This window comes from Vulpes lagopus, chromosome 23 (genome assembly GCF_018345385.1).
Source record: "Vulpes lagopus strain Blue_001 chromosome 23, ASM1834538v1, whole genome shotgun sequence".
Lineage (NCBI taxonomy): Eukaryota > Metazoa > Chordata > Mammalia > Carnivora > Canidae > Vulpes > Vulpes lagopus.
In genome coordinates this window covers 53,413,771-53,433,770 of record NC_054846.1, presented here as the reverse complement: position 1 = coordinate 53,433,770, position 20,000 = coordinate 53,413,771, and the positions used below count along the sequence as shown (strand labels likewise).

General features: G+C 32.8%; 1 protein-coding gene across 3 annotated transcripts in view; it reads left to right on the top strand.

Annotated features, from left to right (window-relative positions):
• Nucleotides 1-20,000, top strand: part of FAF1 (Fas associated factor 1) — a 470,490-nt gene that overhangs the window by 316,323 nt on the left and 134,167 nt on the right. For all 3 annotated transcript variants that reach the window (XM_041738818.1, XM_041738819.1, XM_041738820.1), the window contains 3 exons: nucleotides 9,884-10,010; nucleotides 10,981-11,044; nucleotides 12,040-12,121. In XM_041738818.1, coding sequence (XP_041594752.1) covers nucleotides 9,884-10,010; nucleotides 10,981-11,044; nucleotides 12,040-12,121 — 273 coding nt within the window. The remainder of the gene's footprint in view (nucleotides 1-9,883; nucleotides 10,011-10,980; nucleotides 11,045-12,039; nucleotides 12,122-20,000) is intronic.

Here is a 20,000-nt window from a genome sequence, read left to right as displayed (position 1 = left end):
CTCGCAAATGATACATTGTGATTTTTGTGACCCTTTCCTTTTGACTATTCAAATAAGGATATTTTTATGTCTTCCTTTAGAGTGGAAATTTCATGAAAGCCTGAACCATGTTTTATCTCTGTATCCCTAGCTTTTAACCTGGTGCTTTGATATAATTGGTGAAAGGAACATCTGCTTCACTTACAAGCTTGCCTTAGTGCCAAGTATATAAGGAGTCTAAATTTTGTCTCAGTTTGGTTCTTCCTCCTCTAGGAAGTTTCCTCTGATTTTTCCCATTCCCTGTGCATTAAATACTCTCCTTGAAACTTACCTGTCATAACACTTATCACTAGGTATTATAATTTTATTTATTTATCATATATGTGTGTGTATATATAAATATTATAGAGTGCACCTTAAGAAAGTATAGACTATATCTTTCCAGGCAATGTGGCATTTACTAGGGGTTTGTAAATGTTTGTTAAATGATAATGGGAATAAATGAATACCAATAAACAGCCAAAATAGAATCATGAATTTTTTTAGCTGTTTTTCAAATTCTGAATAAATAAATTCTCTGGATTCAAAGAGTTTTAAGGCTGCCATGGCTGAACCAAGAGATTATATATTCTCATCAGCAAACACTAATGAAAAAATGATTGTTTATCTCATTTTTTAGAAAAAGCTTCCCTAACCTGTTAGATGGCTGATAAGAAAATGTGAAGAGATTGGGAGTTCCTTATACATAATTAAGTAGCTCATTCTTGCAGATACTTCAATAATTCATATTTGAAATATACTTTTTTCAACAAAATTGGCTCTTTAGATAAGAAGGTGTTGTAGGATTTTGCTTTCCGGATCTTAAGAGACTTGGGAATTCTACACTTTATGAAGACAAAATTAATAATTGGTTACATAGGCACAGATTAAAATCACTATCCTAGTATAGTATGAAATTATTTTGTTATGGAAAGGGGCTATTATTTGATGGAAGACTGGATTAGGAGGAGTTTCAATGTGAAGGAGTAAGGTAAAAGAGTGAGAAAAAAAGATGTCGGTCTTCCAACCCTTCTTTTAACCTGATGCCTCTTGAAGGGAAAAGTGAGTGTTAGGCAAGACCAATGAAGGCTGAGATGAGAACTTAGCTGATAGAAAACGTGACAAGGTTCATCATACTGGACTTTTGTTTCTTTCCACCAGCCTGTGAACCTGGCTAAGTATCCTACAAGAGCATATAGTGTACCTCTTAGATCCTGCACCTTACCTGTTCAAGAAACTGAGCCTCAAGGTTCAGGGAACTTCATGCTCCAGATATACGCATGCCTGAAACACAGAGGGAATTCAAGCACAGAAGTGATCCTAATAAATGTGTTGTTTTGTAGAGGAGGCTCCCTTACTACTTTGAAATAAGAAGGGGCTTTTGAATTTTTAAGCTGTTAAGTTGCTGAAACTAGGAGGAGCACTGTGCCCTACAAAGCAAAACACTTAGATTAGGATCATAAGTAGAAACAAGGTGTCTGTAAGATATAGTGGTGTAGTCAGAATAGCAGATAGACTGCTTAGGGCAAGGACCATTCATTTTTACTCATCCAATAAGTATTTTTTTTGTTATCTTCTCTACTCAAACCAATAGGAAGACTTTCAGATAAGAGGGAAAATGTTGCAATTCTGGGCATCAGTGCTTGGTTATACCCAAAGAGGAAATGCTAAGCTGAGTCAAATGGAGTAAATATCTTGGCTTCTTCATTTGGAGCTGTTAAGACTTGCTAGGTCAGTAGATTTAAAAATTGTTCCATAGTGTCCTGAGACCTTTCTGAAGTACCCAACTATCAAAGAGATATGAGAAAGAAAAGGCCAAGCTCAGGAACATTAGACTCCCTCTCCCTGCATCAACTAGAGTGGCCTTACTTTTGTCTATTTTATGCACATGTCTATTGTAATTTTACATAATATTTTGCCTTGGGGCCATGGGAAAGCAGTAACCCTGTGAAAAGAAATTTGAAAACCATTGATAAGAAGATCTTTAAAATCCCTTCTGGTTTAAAACTCTATGATTTTATGACTAGCCAACCTCTAACATCCCTTTAGCCAAGTTTTAGGAGTCTTTGATTCTAAGTTTCTCTCTCTCTCTCTCTCTCTTTTTTTTTTCCCTAAGTTTCTCTTAATGCTTTTCTGGCAAATATTTATCTCTAAGGTAGGCTCTTCTTCATAGGCCAGAATCAAATAGTTTCCCCGTTTTCGTAGCTTAAGTACATAATGCTGTATTTTAAAAGATAGAAATTTCATTTATCAAACAGTCTTTATGTATTGAACATAGTACAGATAGGCATTTAGCCAGATATCTTGCTGGGACCCCCTTCTCATCCAAGGCATAAATATTTGTCAGTATTCACAGTTTGGATGTTTTAGATCTCAGTATTTTTGAAATTCCATTCTTACCTAGAGATTAGCAGCTTAGTTCATATTTTGAAGCTGGTGTTTTTAATTGTAATACTTTAAATCTCAACTGATGTTGCTGAAAACAAAATAAACAGAATATGTTTTGTTATTGTTTTTCAAGATTTTATTTATTTATTCATGAGAGACACAGAGAGAGGCAGAGACAAGAGAAGCAAGCTCCATGCAAAGAGCGCATTATGGGACTCGATCCCGGGACTGCCCTGAGCCAAAGGCAGATGCTCAACCACTGAGCCACCCAGGCATCCCTAAACAGAACATGTTTATCAGTGCCCAGCATGTAGTAAATTCTCAACAAATATTTATTGGATAGAAGCACTTCTCATATTTAATAGCCTGCACTTTACAAAGAGCTTTTTATATAGTTTCATATTATCTCCAATAACACTCAGAATAGTGTACCATATTCCACTAATGAAAAATTTGAGAACCCTTGCAGTAAGGATGTGGCAAGTTTGAAATAGAGATTACTGTGAGCTTTTAAAAGACTCTTATAGCTTGCTTTGTCTTTGACCTCTCTGATTATAACCATCTCCACATTTTTTTTTAATTAACTTTTATTGGTGTTCAATTTACCAACATACAGAAAAACACCCAGTGCTCATACCGTCATGTGTCCACCTCAGTGCCTGTCACCCAACACCCGCCCAACACCCGCCCTCCTCCCCTTCCACCATCCCTAGTTCATTTCCCCGAGTTAGGAGTCTTTATGTTCTGTCTCCCTTCCTGATATTTCCCAACATTTCTTTTCCCTTCCTTTATATTCCCTTTCACTATTATTCATATTCCCCAAATGAATGAGAACATACACTTTGTCCTTCTCCGATTGACTTATTTCACTCAGCATAATACCCTCCAGTTCCATCCACGTTGAAGCAAATGGTGGGTATTTGTCGTTTCTAATTGCTGAGTAATATTCCATTGTATACATAAACCACATCTTCTTTATCCATTCATCTTTCGATGGACACCGAGGCTCCTTCCACAGTTTGGCTATTGTGGCCATTGCTGATAGAAACATCGGGGTGCAGGTGTCCCGATGTTTCATTGCATCTGAATCTTTGGGGTAAATCCCCAACAGTGCAATTGCTGGGTCGTAGGGCAGGTCTATTTTTAACTCTTTGAGGAACCTCCACACAGTTTTCCAGAGTGGCTGCACCAGTTCACAGTCCCACCAACAGTGTAAGAGGGTTCCCTTTTCTCCGCATCCTCTCCAACATTTGTGGTTTCCTGCCTTGTTAATTTTCCCCATTCTCACTGGTGTGAGGTGGTATCTCATTGTGGTTTTGATTTGTATTTCCCTGATGGCAAGTGATGCAGAGCATTTTCTCATGTGCTTGTTGGCCATGTCCATGTCTTCCTCTGTGAGATTTCTCTTCATGTCTTTTGCCCATTCATGATTGGATTGTTTGTTTCTTTGGTGTTGAGTTTAATAAGTTATTTATAGATTTTGGAAACTAGCCCTTTATCTGATATGTCATTTGCAAATATCTTCTCCCATTCTGTAGGTTGTCTTTTAGTTTTGTTGACTGTATCCTTTGCTGTGCAAAAGCTTCTTATCTTGATGAAGTCCCAATAGTTCATTTTTGCTTTTGTTTCTTTTGCCTTTGTGGATGTATCTTGCAAGAAGTTACTGTGGCCAAGTTCAAAAAGGGTGTTGCCTGTGTTCTCCTCTAGGATTTTGATGGAATCTTGTCTCACATTTAGATCTCTCATCCATTTTGAGTTTATCTTTGTGTATGGTGAAAGAGAGTGGTCCAGTTTCATTCTTCTGCATGTGGATGTCCAATTTTCCCAGCACCATTTATTGAAGAGACTGTCTTTCTTCCAATGGATAGTCTTTCCTCCTTTATCGAATATTAGATGACCGTACATTTCAGGGTCCACTTCTGGGTTCTCTATTCTGTTCCATTGATCTATGTGTCTGTTTTTGTGCCAGTACCACACTGTCTTGATGACCACAGCTTTGTAGTACAACCTGAAATCTGGCATTGTGATGCCCCCAGCTATGGTTTTCTTTTTTAAAATTCCCCTGGCTGTTCGGGGTCTTTTCTGATTCCACACAAATCTTAAAATAATTTGTTCTAACTCTCTGAAGAAAGTCCATGGTATTTTGATAGGGATTGCATTAAACGTATAAATTGCCCTGGGTAACATTGACATTTTTACAATATTAATTCTGCCAATCCATGAGCATGGAATATTTTTCCATCTCTTTGTGTCTTCCTCAATTTCTTTCAGAAGTGTTCTATAGTTTTTAGGGTATAGATCTTTTACCTCTTTGGTTAGGCTTATTCCTAGGTATCTTATGCTTTTGGGTGCAATTGTAAATGGGATTGACTCCTTAATTTCTCTTTCTTCAGTCTCATTGTTAGTGTATAGAAATGCCATTGATTTCTGGGCATTGATTTTGTATCCTGCCACGCTACCAAATTGCTGTATGAGTTCTAGCAATCTTGGGGTGGAGGCTTTTGGGTTTTCTATGTAGAGTATCATGTCATCGGCGAAGAGGGAGAGTTTGACTTCTTCTTTGCCAATTTGAATGCCTTTAATGTCTTTTTGTTGTCTGATTGCTGAGGCGAGGACTTCCAGAACTATGTTGAACAGCAGTGGTGAGAGTGGACATCCCTGTCTTGTTCCTGATCTTAGGGGAAAGGCTCCCAGTGCTTCCCCATTGAGAATGATATTTGCTGTGGGCTTTTCGTAAATGGCTTTTAAGATGTCGAGGAAAGTTCCCTCTATCCCAACACTCTGAAGGGTTTTGATCAGGAATGGATGCTGTATTTTGTCAAATGCTTTCTCTGCATCTAATGAGAGTATCATATGGTTCTTGGTTTTTCTCTTGCTGATATGATGAATCACATTGATGGTTTTACGAGTGTTGAACCAGCCTTGTGTCCCAGGGATAAATCCTACTTGGTCATGGTGAATAATTTTCTTAATGTATTGTTGGATCCTATTGGCTAGTATCTTGTTGAGAATTTTTGCATCCATGTTCATCAGGGATATTGGTCTGTAATTCTCCTTTTTGGTGGGGTCTTTGTCTGGTTTCGGAATTAAGGTGATGCTGGCCTCATAGAACGAATTTGGAAGTACTCCATCTCTTTCTATCTTTCCAAACAGCTTTAGTAGAATAGGTATGATTTCTTCTTTAAACGTTTGATAGAATTCCCCTGGGAAGCCATCTGGCCCTGGACTCTTGTGTCTTGGGAGGTTTTTGATGACTGCTTCAATTTCCTCCCTGGTTATTGGCCTGTTCAGGTTTTCTATTTCTTCCTGCTCCAGTTTTGGTAGTTTGTGGCTTTCCAGGAATGCGTCCATTTCTTCTAGATTTCCTAATTTATTGGCGTACAGCTGTTCATAATATGTTTTTAAAATCGTTTGTATTTCCTTGGTGTTGGTAGTGATGTCCCCATTCTCATTCATGATTTTATTAATTTGAGTCTTCTCTCTCTTCTTTTTAATAAGGTTGGCTAATGGTTTATCTATCTTATTAATTCTTTCAAAGAACCAACTCTTGGTTCTGTTGATCTGTTCCACAGTTCTTTTGGTCTCGATATCATTGAGTTCTGCTCGAATTTTAATTAACTCTCTTCTTCTGCTGGGGGTGGGGTCTATTTGTTGCTTTTTCTCTAGTTCCTTTATGTGCAAGGTGAGCTTTTGAATTTGAGATCTTTCCAGTTTTTGAATGGATGCTTGTATTGCAATGTATTTCCCCCTCAGGACTGCTTTTGCTGCATCCCAAAGATTTTGAACGGTTGTATCTTCATTCTCATTAGTTTCCATGAATCTTTTTAATTCTTCCTTAATTTCCTGGTTGACCTTTTCATCTTTTAGCAGGATGGTCCTTAACCTCCACGTGTTTGTGGTCCTTCCATACTTCTTGTTGTGATTAAGTTCTAATTTCAAGGCATTATGGTCTGAGAATATACAGGGGACTATCCCGATCTTTTGGTATCGGTTCAGACCCGATTTGTGACCCAGTATGTGGTCTATTCTGGAGAAAGTTCCATGTGCACTTGAGAAGAATGTGTATTCAGTTGAGTTTGGATGTAAAGTTCTGTAGATATCTGTGAAATCCATCTGGTCCAGTGTATCATTTAAAGCTCTCGTTTCTTTGGAGATGTTGTGCTTAGAAGACCTATCCAGGGTAGAAAGAGCTAGATTGAAGTCACCAAGTATAAGTGTATTATTATCAAGGTATTTCTTGAGTTTGGTTATTAATTGGTTTAAATATTTGGCAGCTCCCACATTCGGGGCATATATATTGAGGATTGTTAAGTCCTCTTGTTGGATAGACCCTTGGAGTATGAGATAGTATCCCTCTTCATCTCTCACTATAGTCTTTGGGGTAAATTTTAATTTATCTGATATAAGGATGGCAACCCCTGCTTTCTTTTGAGGACCATTTGAATGGTAAATGGTTCTCCAACCTTTTATTTTCAGGTTGTAGGTGTCCTTCTGTCTAAAATGAGTCTCTTAAAAAAAAAAAAAAAATGAGTCTCTTGTAGACAGCAAATAGATGGGTCCTGCTTTTTTATCCAGTCTGAAACCCTGCGCCTTTTGATGGGGTCATTCAGCCCGTTCACGTTCAGAGTTACTATTGATAGATATGAGTTTAGTGTCATCATATCTATTCAGTCCTTGTTTTTGTGGTTTGTTCCACTGAACTTCTTCTTAAAGGGGAATTTTAAGAGTCCCCCTTAAAATTTCTTGCAGAGCTGGTTTGGAGGTTACATATTCTTTCAGTTCCTGCCTGTCTTGGAAGCTCTTTATCTCTCCTTCCATTTTGAATGAAAGCCTTGCTGGGTAAAGTATTCTTGGTTGCATGTTCTTTTCATTTAGGACCCTGAATATATCCTGCCAGCCCTTTCTGGCCTGCCAGGTCTCTGTGGAGACGTCTGCTGTTACCCTAATATTCCTCCCCATAAAAGTCAGGGACTTTTTTTCTCTTGCTGCTTGAAGGATCTTCTCCTTATCTTTGGAATTTGCAAGCTTCACTATTAAATGTCGAGGTGTTGAACGGTTTTTGTTGATTTTAGGGGGGGGATCTCTCTATTTCCTGGATCTGAATGCCTGTTTCCCTTCCCAGATTAGGAAAGTTTTCAGCTAGGATTTGTTCAAATACATATTCTGGCCCTCTGTCCCTTTCGGCGCCCTCAGGAACCCCAATTAAACGTAGGTTTTTCTTCCTCAAGCTGTCATTTATTTCCCTTAATCTATCCTCATGATCTTTTAATTGCTTGTCTCTTTTTTCCTCAGTTTCCCTTTTTGCCATCAACTTGTCTTCTATGTCACTCACTTGTTCTTCCACCTCGTTAACCCTCGTCGTTAGGACTTCTAGCTTGGATTGCATCTCATTTAATTGATTTTTAATTTCTGCCTGATTGGATCTAAATTCTGCAGTCATGAAGTCTCTTGAGTCCTTTATGGTTTTTTCTAGAGCCACCAGTAGCTGTAAAATAGTGCTTCTGAATTGGCTTTCTGACATTGAATTGTAATCCATATTTTGTAACTCTGTGGGAGAGTGGGCTGTTTCTGATTCTTTTTTTTGAGGTGAGGTTTTCCTTCTAGTCATTTTGCTCAGTGCAGAGTGGCCAAAAACAAGTTGTATTGGGAAAAGGAGAAAAAGAGAGAGAAGGAAAGAAAAGAGAAAAAGAAAAAAGAGAAAGAAGAAAAAAAAAGGGGAAAAAGAGAAGAAAAAGAAAGAAAAAGAAAGGAGAAAAAAGAAAAAAAAGGGGGGGTGGGGGAAGCAATCAGAAATCAAGAAGACAGAGAGAAAAAAAAAGCACAAAACAAAACAAAAAAAAAAAACAAAAACAAACAAACAAAAAAAAACAAAAGAAAAAAACAAAAAAAACACGGGGGAGTATCTTCCGATTCTGTGTACTTTAAGTCCCTTGACTTCCCTTGGAACTGGTCCGTGTCGCTGGTCTTCTGGGGGAGGGGCCTGCTGTACTGGTTCTCAGGTGTTAGCACTTGGGGGAGCTGCTCTGCCCCTGCCTGGTGCAGGGCTCAGTGGGGGTTGTTCACCCCGTGAGGCCCCGGGAGGAAGCCACAGTGGCGGGGGCAGCTCTGGGACCCTGGAGTCAGCTCCTGCAGTAGCTCCGGGGTTCTCCGTCTGCAGGGCCTGGGGGCTCCCGGGTGGGGCCGCTGATCTGCTCAGTTCCAGGCAGGAGCGTCCTTGCTGTCCTGGGCCCTCCCAGCCTCTGCCTGTCCCTGGGGGAGGCCGGATCCTGGGCTGTGTCCCCGCGCCCTGTGCTCTGGGGCCTGCGCTGTTGGATTCGTGCTCCCGCCCCGCAGCCCCCTCCGCGGAGCCGCAGCCCGAGCCCCTCCGAGCTGTTTCCGGAGCCGCGCAGCCCCCTCCGCGGAGCTTCTTCCTCCGCCCGAGCCGCCGCCGTCGAGCTGCTCCCGGAGCCCCGCAGCCCCCTCCGTGGAGCCGCCGCCCGAGCCCCTCCGAGCTGCTCCGGGTCCCGCCGAGCGCTGCAGCCCTTAGGGAGCTCGGCGCACTCTCCGGGGCGCAGTTCCTCTGTTACTGTCCCAGGGAGCCCGAGGGCATCCCCGCCTTTCTGGGGATCCTGCTCCAATTCCCCGGGAGGCCTTTCCCCCGGGAAAGTTGGTGCAGCTCCTGCTCCTCCGGGACGGGGCTCTCTTGTCCTGGGGACACTCGCCCTGGCCTCAGCCCGGCTCCTCGCGGGGCCCCTCCCCCTTGGAGGCCTTTTGTTTCTTTATTTCTTTTTTCCCGTCTTCCTACCTTGATAGAAGCGCGAACTCTTCTCACTGTAGCGTTCCAGCTGGTCTCCCTTTAAATCTCAGGCCGAATTCGTAGATTTTCAGGATGATTGGATGGTTTTCTAGGTAATTTGTTGAGGACAGGTGACTTGGAGACCCTGCTCTGCCGCCATCTTGCCCCTCCCCCCATCTCCACATTTATGAGCACTTAATTGTATACAATTTCTGGGGATAAGACAGACAAAAATCGCTGTCTTCATTGAGTTTGTAAGCATTCTTCATTTTCCTTCAGGTTCCAACCTGGTTTAGGATTATCACAGCAAGTTTAGAAATATACATAAGCCTTAATTTCTTTTTTTTTTTTTAAGATTTTTAAAAATTTATTTATTCATGAGAGATAAAGATAGAGAGAGAGAGAGAGAGAGAAGCGGAGACACAGGCAGAGGGAGAAGCAGGCTCCATGCAGAGAGCCTGATGTGGGACTCGATCCTGGGTCTCCAGGATCACGCCCTGGGCCGAAGGCAGGTGCTAAACCGCTGAGGCACTCAGCGATCCCCATACATAAGCCTTAAAATGAAAAATTTACTCTAGCAAATGGATTCTTATTTAATAAAATTATTATAATACTTATATCCCGTTGTGATTAAAAAACTTATATTTTGGAATTTGATTTCCTAAAGTCAATATAAAACTAATCAGGACTTTTCTTAACTAGCAAAGCACCGATGTTCATATGGTTAGTGATAGTGATGGAGATGATTTTGAAGATGCTTCCGAATTTGGAGTGGATGATGGAGAAGTATTCGGCATGGCATCTTCTGCCCTGAGAAAATCTCCAATGAGTGAGTATTAATAGATCTTTGGGTCTAGCACTATAATTCTACTTCCTACTGCAGAAACTTATGAAGAACAATGAACTTAAAAATCTCTTACTGACTTTCCAGGTTTGAAGAGAGAAAATATAACAAGTAGACACATTATTCATTAGAACCACAGCCTCTTTAGTTTTGGTTTTATTAAGCTCAACAATTCCCAATGCTTATGTAAAATTCATTAAAAATGCAAGGGAATGAGTAACTTATGTTTCACATATGTAATTATTATGAGTTTCTTTACTTTAAACCTTGAGGTGGATAACAAATAACTATATCTTCTATGACTGTACTTTTTTCCCCACATCTTAGTGGAGATATCAGTTTTAAGAATAATATCATTTTTCCATTCACTGGTCCCACCTTTGGAAGGAAAAAAATGGTAAACTAAATGTGCCATCCCCTTCTTTTTAACTTTACATGATATATAATCACAAGTGGTACTATATGCAAAATTACCATTAAAATAAATCCTTAAATGGCTCATTTACTCAGTGAAATCAGGGAACTCCCTTGGGCACAAACAGATGTGATATTTACTTAAAATTGACCATCTTCCTTATAAATAAGATTGTTAAAAGAATTTGAGATCCTTTCTTATATAATTTAATCACAAGATGTCATTTTAAGAAAACACTGGAATCCTAATTGATTACTGACACATTTGAAATGCTTAGCCGGATTGTGTCAGTTGGCTTTCCAAAATTTATGAGCTTGGAAATTTTTCAAGGTTCTTTTTTAAGGTTTTATGTGATCTTCTAATGTATATCAAGTTAAAATGTCTCCTCAAATATATCACAGAAGTTAAAATTTAATTTTATTTTCTCTTTATTGATTAAATATATTTCTTATATGTGGGATTAGATGTTATGTGGTTTGTTTTTTGTGTCTATTTGTTTTGTTTTTTTTGTTTTTGTTTTTTCTTTTGTTTGTTTTTTAGTGCCAGAAAACGCAGAAAATGAAGGAGATGCCTTATTACAATTTACAGCAGAGTTTTCTTCAAGGTAGGGTTAGGACATTAACTACATAAAACTGATGTTTTTTAATGCTACTGTAATTTTTATGGGGCAATTTTAATCATAGATTGTCTTTAATTTCTCTGTAAAGTATTCAAAGGTACATTTATCAGTTTATATAGTCCTGGTAGTTTAACACATACTATTCAATGTTGGATAACTAGTAAGCCATTTATGCCACTTCAGAGATGTATTCATCTTATCTCTATATCTTTATAGAAATAAAATAAATGGATACTAATTACTATATTAATAATATATATCAATATATAATTTATGAGTCCCCATATTCCGAAAGGGACTAGGTTATAGGATGCTAATTTTTGGTATATTCTAGGATAAGTAAAATATCCTTTAAAATATTAAATATAAAAATAATTTTAAAATTTTAAATATAAGTGAATTTTTTCTTTTAATTTTTGTTTTTGAACTGTTATTCTTAAGAGTCTAATTGAAATGTTTTGTATGCATTAGAGATTCTTATAAGGTGTTTAAGTAAAGAAGATTTAAATTTTTAACCCTAAATTTTTGTTTTGTAAATGATATTTCTCTTTAGTTCTGGTTTCCAATGTAATATAATTTGGAAACTTTGCAAAAGATGTAATTTTTTCCCTCTCTGTTAGACTTCCAGAATAAATAAACTAATAAAATGAAAAGTTAAGTTTACTGTAAGGAAAATCTTAGGAAAGTAGATAACCAGGAATTGCTACTTATAAACGGTATGGTGTTTTGTAGCACTTATTAATAAGTCCATTTGCTAGATGTTCTTAAAATTACAATATTCTAATATTATCAATATAGGCCAAGAAGAACTCTATGAACTAATGAAGCTCATTCCCAAACCTTTAAAAGAATGTTTGATGTTTGGTTTGTACTTAAGAGGCATTAGTCCCAACATTTACTTAAAAGATGCTAATTAGACTTGTGAAACTTTGAGGCAATTTGAAATGTATTTAAATTAATAGACATAATTTTTCCTATAGATATGGTGACTGCCATCCTGTATTTTTTATTGGCTCATTAGAAGCTGCTTTTCAAGAGGCCTTCTATGTGAAAGCCAGAGATGTAAGTGCAGTTTTATCTTTTCTGATTCAAAAGTGCATCCCATAGGTTTACCACCAGGCCTTAGGCAATGCTTAATGTTTTCTGGTTTTTTCAGATTGAAGACTTGATTTTGTTTGTGGTTCATCTACCAGCCTAATCTTCACCAAGATGCCCATTTCAGAGGAGCAATAGTATAATAGGGTGTTGCTGGCTCTTATAGATGGCCCTGTCAGACTCTGAAACAGGAGTTTTTTATAGGGGAACAAAAAGTAGACATGCTTAGAAGGGACTAGGCTACATGAGTATGTTCTTTTCAGTTACCTGATTGACAGGGTCTTGGTAAAGAATTTGTCTTTCAGTCTTTTCCCAAAATGAGTCCAGCTAATAGGATATATTTAATAACTGCAATATTTTTATCTCAAAAGTCACTTTCAACAGCAAACATATAGAAATGGGCATTGTAATCTTGAAGTCAAATAGATTGGCATTTATAGCAAGAATTCAGAAGGTCCATTTTCACCAAGAAGATTCGAAGTAATCACTTTGTTTATATGTTGACCCAGTAGCAGAGACCTTAATAATCTGGCTCCTACCTATCTGCACAGTTTTAGCTCTTCCCATTCCCTATTTTACACTTAATAAATCTAGCAATGATGTTCCATTTGTGTTTCCCCATAATCTTACTCTTTGTTCATGCTTCTCTGCTATAAGGAATGCCTTCATTCTGCCCTTTACCTGGTTACCTTCTACTCTTCCTCTGAGACTTAACTATCCCTGACTCTCCCACTATCCTCACTATTGTTCCTACCCCTTAGTACTTTTAATAATACCCTCTGCTTGTCTTACTGTTACATATAACATATTGCTTATCATTCTCTATTCTCTATATACAAGTCTTCTGAAGAGATTTGATTTTCTTTTTGGCAGTGACTGTGTACCTTACATCCCTATACATACTAAATACTCTAATAAATAAAGGATAAAAGAGTGGGAAGGAAGAAATAGTGTGTAGATGAAGTAAGTAGAGGGAAAGTTATTTGAATTGAAGAGGGCAAGGAATTTTGAGAATAAAATGCAAGGATGCCTCTGAAATTTCTAGTTTCCAGTTTATCTTAAACTCTGGCATAAAGAAAATTTGATTTTAAGCAAATTTTAAAAATTGACAATAATCAGTGATCAAACTTAGAGCAATAATAACAGTTTAATGAAGTGAAATAAGAAACACAAATAGTTTTTTACCGTAAGAATAGTGGAATTGCCCATTACAAATGCTGTGCTAATCTATTTTTAATTATTAAATTTATATAAAATGGATGTTATTTTTGAATAAATATATATATATATATATATATATATATATATATATATATATATATATATATATATATATATATATATATATATATATATATATATATATATATATATATATATATATATATATATATATATATATATATATATATATATATATATATATATATATATATATATATATATATATATATATATATATATATATATATATATATATATATATATATATATATATATATATATATATATATATATATATATATATATATATATATATATATATATATATATATATATATATATATATATATATATATATATATATATATATATATATATATATATATATATATATATATATATATATATATATATATATATATATATATATATATATATATATATATATATATATATATATATATATATATATATATATATATATATATATATATATATATATATATATATATATATATATATATATATATATATATATATATATATATATATATATATATATATATATATATATATATATATATATATATATATATATATATATATATATATATATATATATATATATATATATATATATATATATATATATATATATATATATATATATATATATATATATATATATATATATATATATATATATATATATATATATATATATATATATATATATATATATATATATATATATATATATATATATATATATATATATATATATATATATATATATATATATATATATATATATATATATATATATATATATATATATATATATATATATATATATATATATATATATATATATATATATATATATATATATATATATATATATATATATATATATATATATATATATATATATATATATATATATATATATATATATATATATATATATATATATATATATATATATATATATATATATATATATATATATATATATATATATATATATATATATATATATATATATATATATATATATATATATATATATATATATATATATATATATATATATATATATATATATATATATATATATATATATATATATATATATATATATATATATATATATATATATATATATATATATATATATATATATATATATATATATATATATATATATATATATATATATATATATATATATATATATATATATATATATATATATATATATATATATATATATATATATATATATATATATATATATATATATATATATATATATATATATATATATATATATATATATATATATATATATATATATATATATATATATATATATATATATATATATATATATATATATATATATATATATATATATATATATATATATATATATATATATATATATATATATATATATATATATATATATATATATATATATATATATATATATATATATATATATATATATATATATATATATATATATATATATATATATATATATATATATATATATATATATATATATATATATATATATATATATATATATATATATATATATATATATATATATATATATATATATATATATATATATATATATATATATATATATATATATATATATATATATATATATATATATATATATATATATATATATATATATATATATATATATATATATATATATATATATATATATATATATATATATATATATATATATATATATATATATATATATATATATATATATATATATATATATATATATATATATATATATATATATATATATATATATATATATATATATATATATATATATATATATATATATATATATATATATATATATATATATATATATATATATATATATATATATATATATATATATATATATATATATATATATATATATATATATATATATATATATATATATATATATATATATATATATATATATATATATATATATATATATATATATATATAGATTGGCATTTATAGCAAGAATTCAGAAGGTCCATTTTCACCAAGAAGATTCGAAGTAATCACTTTGTTTATATGTTGACCCAGTAGCAGAGACCTTAATAATCTGGCTCCTACCTATCTGCCACAGTTTTAGCTCTTCCCATTCCCTATTTTACACTTAATAAATCTAGCAATGATGTTCCATTTGTGTTTCCCCATAATCTTACTCTTTGTTCATGCTTCTCTGCTATAAGGAATGCCTTCATTCTGCCCTTTACCTGGTTACCTTCTACTCTTCCTCTGAGACTTAACTATCCCTGACTCTCCCACTATCCTCACTATTGTTCCTACCCCTTAGTACTTTTAATAATACCCTCTGCTTGTCTTACTGTTACATATAACATATTGCTTATCATTCTCTATTCTCTATATACAAGTCTTCTGAAGAGATTTGATTTTCTTTTTGGCAGTGACTGTGTACCTTACATCCCTATACATACTAAATACTCTAATAAATAAAGGATAAAAGAGTGGGAAGGAAGAAATAGTGTGTAGATGAAGTAAGTAGAGGGAAAGTTATTTGAATTGAAGAGGGCAAGGAATTTTGAGAATAAAATGCAAGGATGCCTCTGAAATTTCTAGTTTCCAGTTTATCTTAAACTCTGGCATAAAGAAAATTTGATTTTAAGCAAATTTTAAAAATTGACAATAATCAGTGATCAAACTTAGAGCAATAATAACAGTTTAATGAAGTGAAATAAGAAACACAAATAGTTTTTTACCGTAAGAATAGTGGAATTGCCCATTACAAATGCTGTGCTAATCTATTTTTAATTATTAAATTTATATAAAATGGATGTTATTTTTGAATAAGTATTTATAATAATATAGTTTATAGTTTCCAAAATGCAGGTTTATGGAAAATACTGAAAAGCAAAAAGAAAATATTCTAACACAGATTAACAATTAAAAGTATGATACAAAAAAAAAAAAAAAAAGTATGATACATACTCATTCTTTCCATATTTTTAAATGTATTTTGATGAATGTTTTTATGTATATTTAATATTACTGAGTCATGTTATAAACCTGTTAAGATAGTTTATTTTCATCTTTTAATATCACATGGTCATTTGCTTAATTATATTTTATAATATTTAACCTTGTAGTAAAACAATTTTCAATACAGGAAAAGTAAAAAGAACATTATAATAAATACCTAAATCCCATATCCCTAGATTTAATAACTAATAACTTTGCCATATTTGCTTCTTCTATTTGCAGGCATCCCAAAGTTTTAATGGAGATATAAGCCTTAACTTAAAAGTTTAACTGCCACACATTTATAAAAGAGTAACATTTGAAATGTGATTATTTACATTTTTTATCCTTACTTAGGTTTGTGATTTTGATGAATTAGTTTTTTATGACAAATTTTTGTTTTAGTTCTTCTTTAACTGAAAATGGCCCACATTGACAGGAACAGAAAATTAATATAAAATCTATCATTTGAAATATATAAAAATAAATATAAAAAAAGTTTCACATGATTTTTTAAAGTTTGTTGCAGTTAAATTTTTGAAATGATTAAAACTTAAAACTGCATGAAAATATCTATAATATCTTTTTATATTCAATATTTTTTGTTAAATTACATATTTTACACCTAAAAACATCTATTTGTAACAAAACATCACATGTAACAAAATTAACAGTAATTCTCTAATATCATCTAATATCCATGCATATTCAGCTGTCATATTGACATATTCATTTACCAGCTGTCTCCAAAATGTCTTTTTAACTATTTTTTTGAAACCACAGTCTACTCAAGGATCACAAATTATATTTGGTTGTTAGATTTTTTTTTTTTTTTTTAGTATTTATTTATTTTGAGAGAAAGAGTGTGTGAGAGAGCATGTTGGAGGGAGGGGCAGAGGGAGAGAGAGAATCTCAAGAAGACTTTGGGGGAAGAGCCCGTTGTGGGGCTCAGTCTCACAACCCTGAGATCATGACCTGAGCCAAAATCAAGACGCTTAACCGACTGATCCACTCAGGCACCCTGTGGTGGTTAGATTTCTTAAATCCCTTTTAAACAAGCACCCATCCTCCCTGCCTCCCCGCGCCCCCATAACATTTGCTTTGTGAAGAAATAATCTAGATGGCTATTTTATACTGTTCTAAATTCTGGATCTGTATAATTGCTTCCTTGTGGTATTATTTAACTTTTTCTATCTCTGTATTTCCTGAGAAGTGGATAGTAGGTCTAAAAGCTTTATTATATTCAGGTCAAAATTCTTTTGAAGACTGCTTTGTAAGTAATACTGGCTACTTCATTAAAACAGGACTCTAATGGTTATAGAATCTCTCCTTGTATGACCATGCTACGATATTTAAACATTTATTGGACATAAATATAGTTGAAAGTAGTTGAAGTAATTGGAAAATGTTAGGGACTTTGTGACTTAAACTATAGCTCCCAAAATAGGCATAGATATCTTTTAAATCCCATTTAAAAAGCTACCATAAGATATATTATGTATACCTTAAATATTATAACTTTAAATGAAGAAACTTGTGTAAATATACAGTATATAATAGACAAAAGAACTTTTACTGTGTTATATAATAAATTGGCACTTGATGATCCCCAGAGGAGAATAAATTCCTGCTTATTTAACTTGTAGATATTTCTAATGAAACAGTTGTTTGCCTTTGATGAGGGTCTTAGTATTTTAACAAATGAAGGTCCATGTAATTAAATGTTTTGCTTCATGTTAGATTTGTACCGAAATCCATTGACCTCTTTGGACTCCTAAATTGTTTTTATCTTTTTCCCCTTGTCCAAGACTTTTTTTTTTTCATTTATCTTTTACAAGTCAAAGAACAACAGTTCATGCATTATTTACGACATTACTGTAAACTTAAGTAAAACTTATCCACATGGTGGATAAATTATTCAGAATTAAATCTAAGCAGTTACATTTATTATGACCATCAGCCAAGTTACATACATATATGTTCTTTACATACTTATATTTATATATGTCCATTTATATATATATATATATATATATATATATATATATTTGTGTGTGCCCTTTTAATTAGAACTGTGTATGCATAGAAATAGTACTGCTACTATAGATCTGTATGGTGCTGTATGGTTTATAGAGCATTTTTCCTATATGTATCTCATTTGAACTTAGGGACATAAAATATCAATATTCCCATTGTATAGATGGGAAGCTCAGAAACACAACACAACTTAACCAAAAGCACATCAGTAGTAAGTACTAGAGGCCAAATAAGAGCCCAACTCTAACACAAGTAAGTATGATTTACATTGTATCACTATATTTCAGTTTTCAACAGTAACTACTATACTGCAGGATTCAGTTATGGAAAAGAAGTTTCATTTCTCCTTTTCAGATTTCACATTAGAGAGTTAAAGCAAATCTTTTTCAATATTATTTTTTAAAACTTGTGAGTCAATCATTTTTAAGAAAACAGTTTGCTGATGTTCACATATTTGAAAAGCAAGTGTGACCAATACTGTGGCATTCTGACTAAATTTCTTTCATCTTAAATATCACATGTTTAATTTAAACTGTGGGAGGCACATTAATTTTACCAGGGCAACAGATGAGCCTCAAGCACCAGCATTATTCACTTGAAGTGAGAAATTGAGTTCCAAGAGTAAATAAAAACAAGATTGAAGGTTTAAATCCTCTGCTAGGCTTTTTGAACTTATATACTCATTAAATGTTTATTGGAGTGGTGGGATTACAAAGGATTTGGGGAGCTTCATCAACTGGTATATAGTTAATCACTAAGTAAAACACTACATTTGATAAAGTGTTTCTCACGATGCCACATTCAATCCATCTTAATGAAAACTGCTTCAAACTGATTTTGTTTGAGAGCACTTGGTGATGAGAGTGCCCATAGTTCTTTCTGCCTTTTTCGTGAGGAATTTAAAACACTGTCCAAAGCAGAGCTCCAACTTCAATACAACAGGTATTCTAAGGTCTTGTGTTTAAGTGTATTGTGACAGTTTTGACTTCTGGCAACTGGTCCATCAGTTTTATGTCTCCTCTCGTGTTCACTCAGTTGAGGGCTGTAAATATTTATCACACGATTGCTAAGGACCTGCAGTAATAGAGCTTCCTTGCCCTTGAGATGCTCATAGTCTAATGGGGAAAGATAAAGCAACAGATTCATATAGTATACTATGCTGTAGAAGCAAAGAAGAAAGGTACTTCATCTACCTTAGAAAGTTTAGGGAGATTTCTTGAGAAGGTGTATCTGAACTGAATCTTATGAGTCACACTTAGCAGAAATAGTCACAAATAGCAGAATTTTAAACAGAAAAAAAAGGTCAAAAGCAAAGGCAAGATTAAAGTGAGAGAACTATGACCAAAAAATTAAGACCAAGAGTAAAAAATGCAAGATAGAGAGTTGGATTGCAAGGCATGAGGCTGGGAAGATCAGCAGGGGCCAAGGCATGGAAGGGGCTGGCATTCTCTGGCATTACCTGTCATTTAAGAGATATTTATTGAATAAAGCTTGTATTTCATCTTTAGAT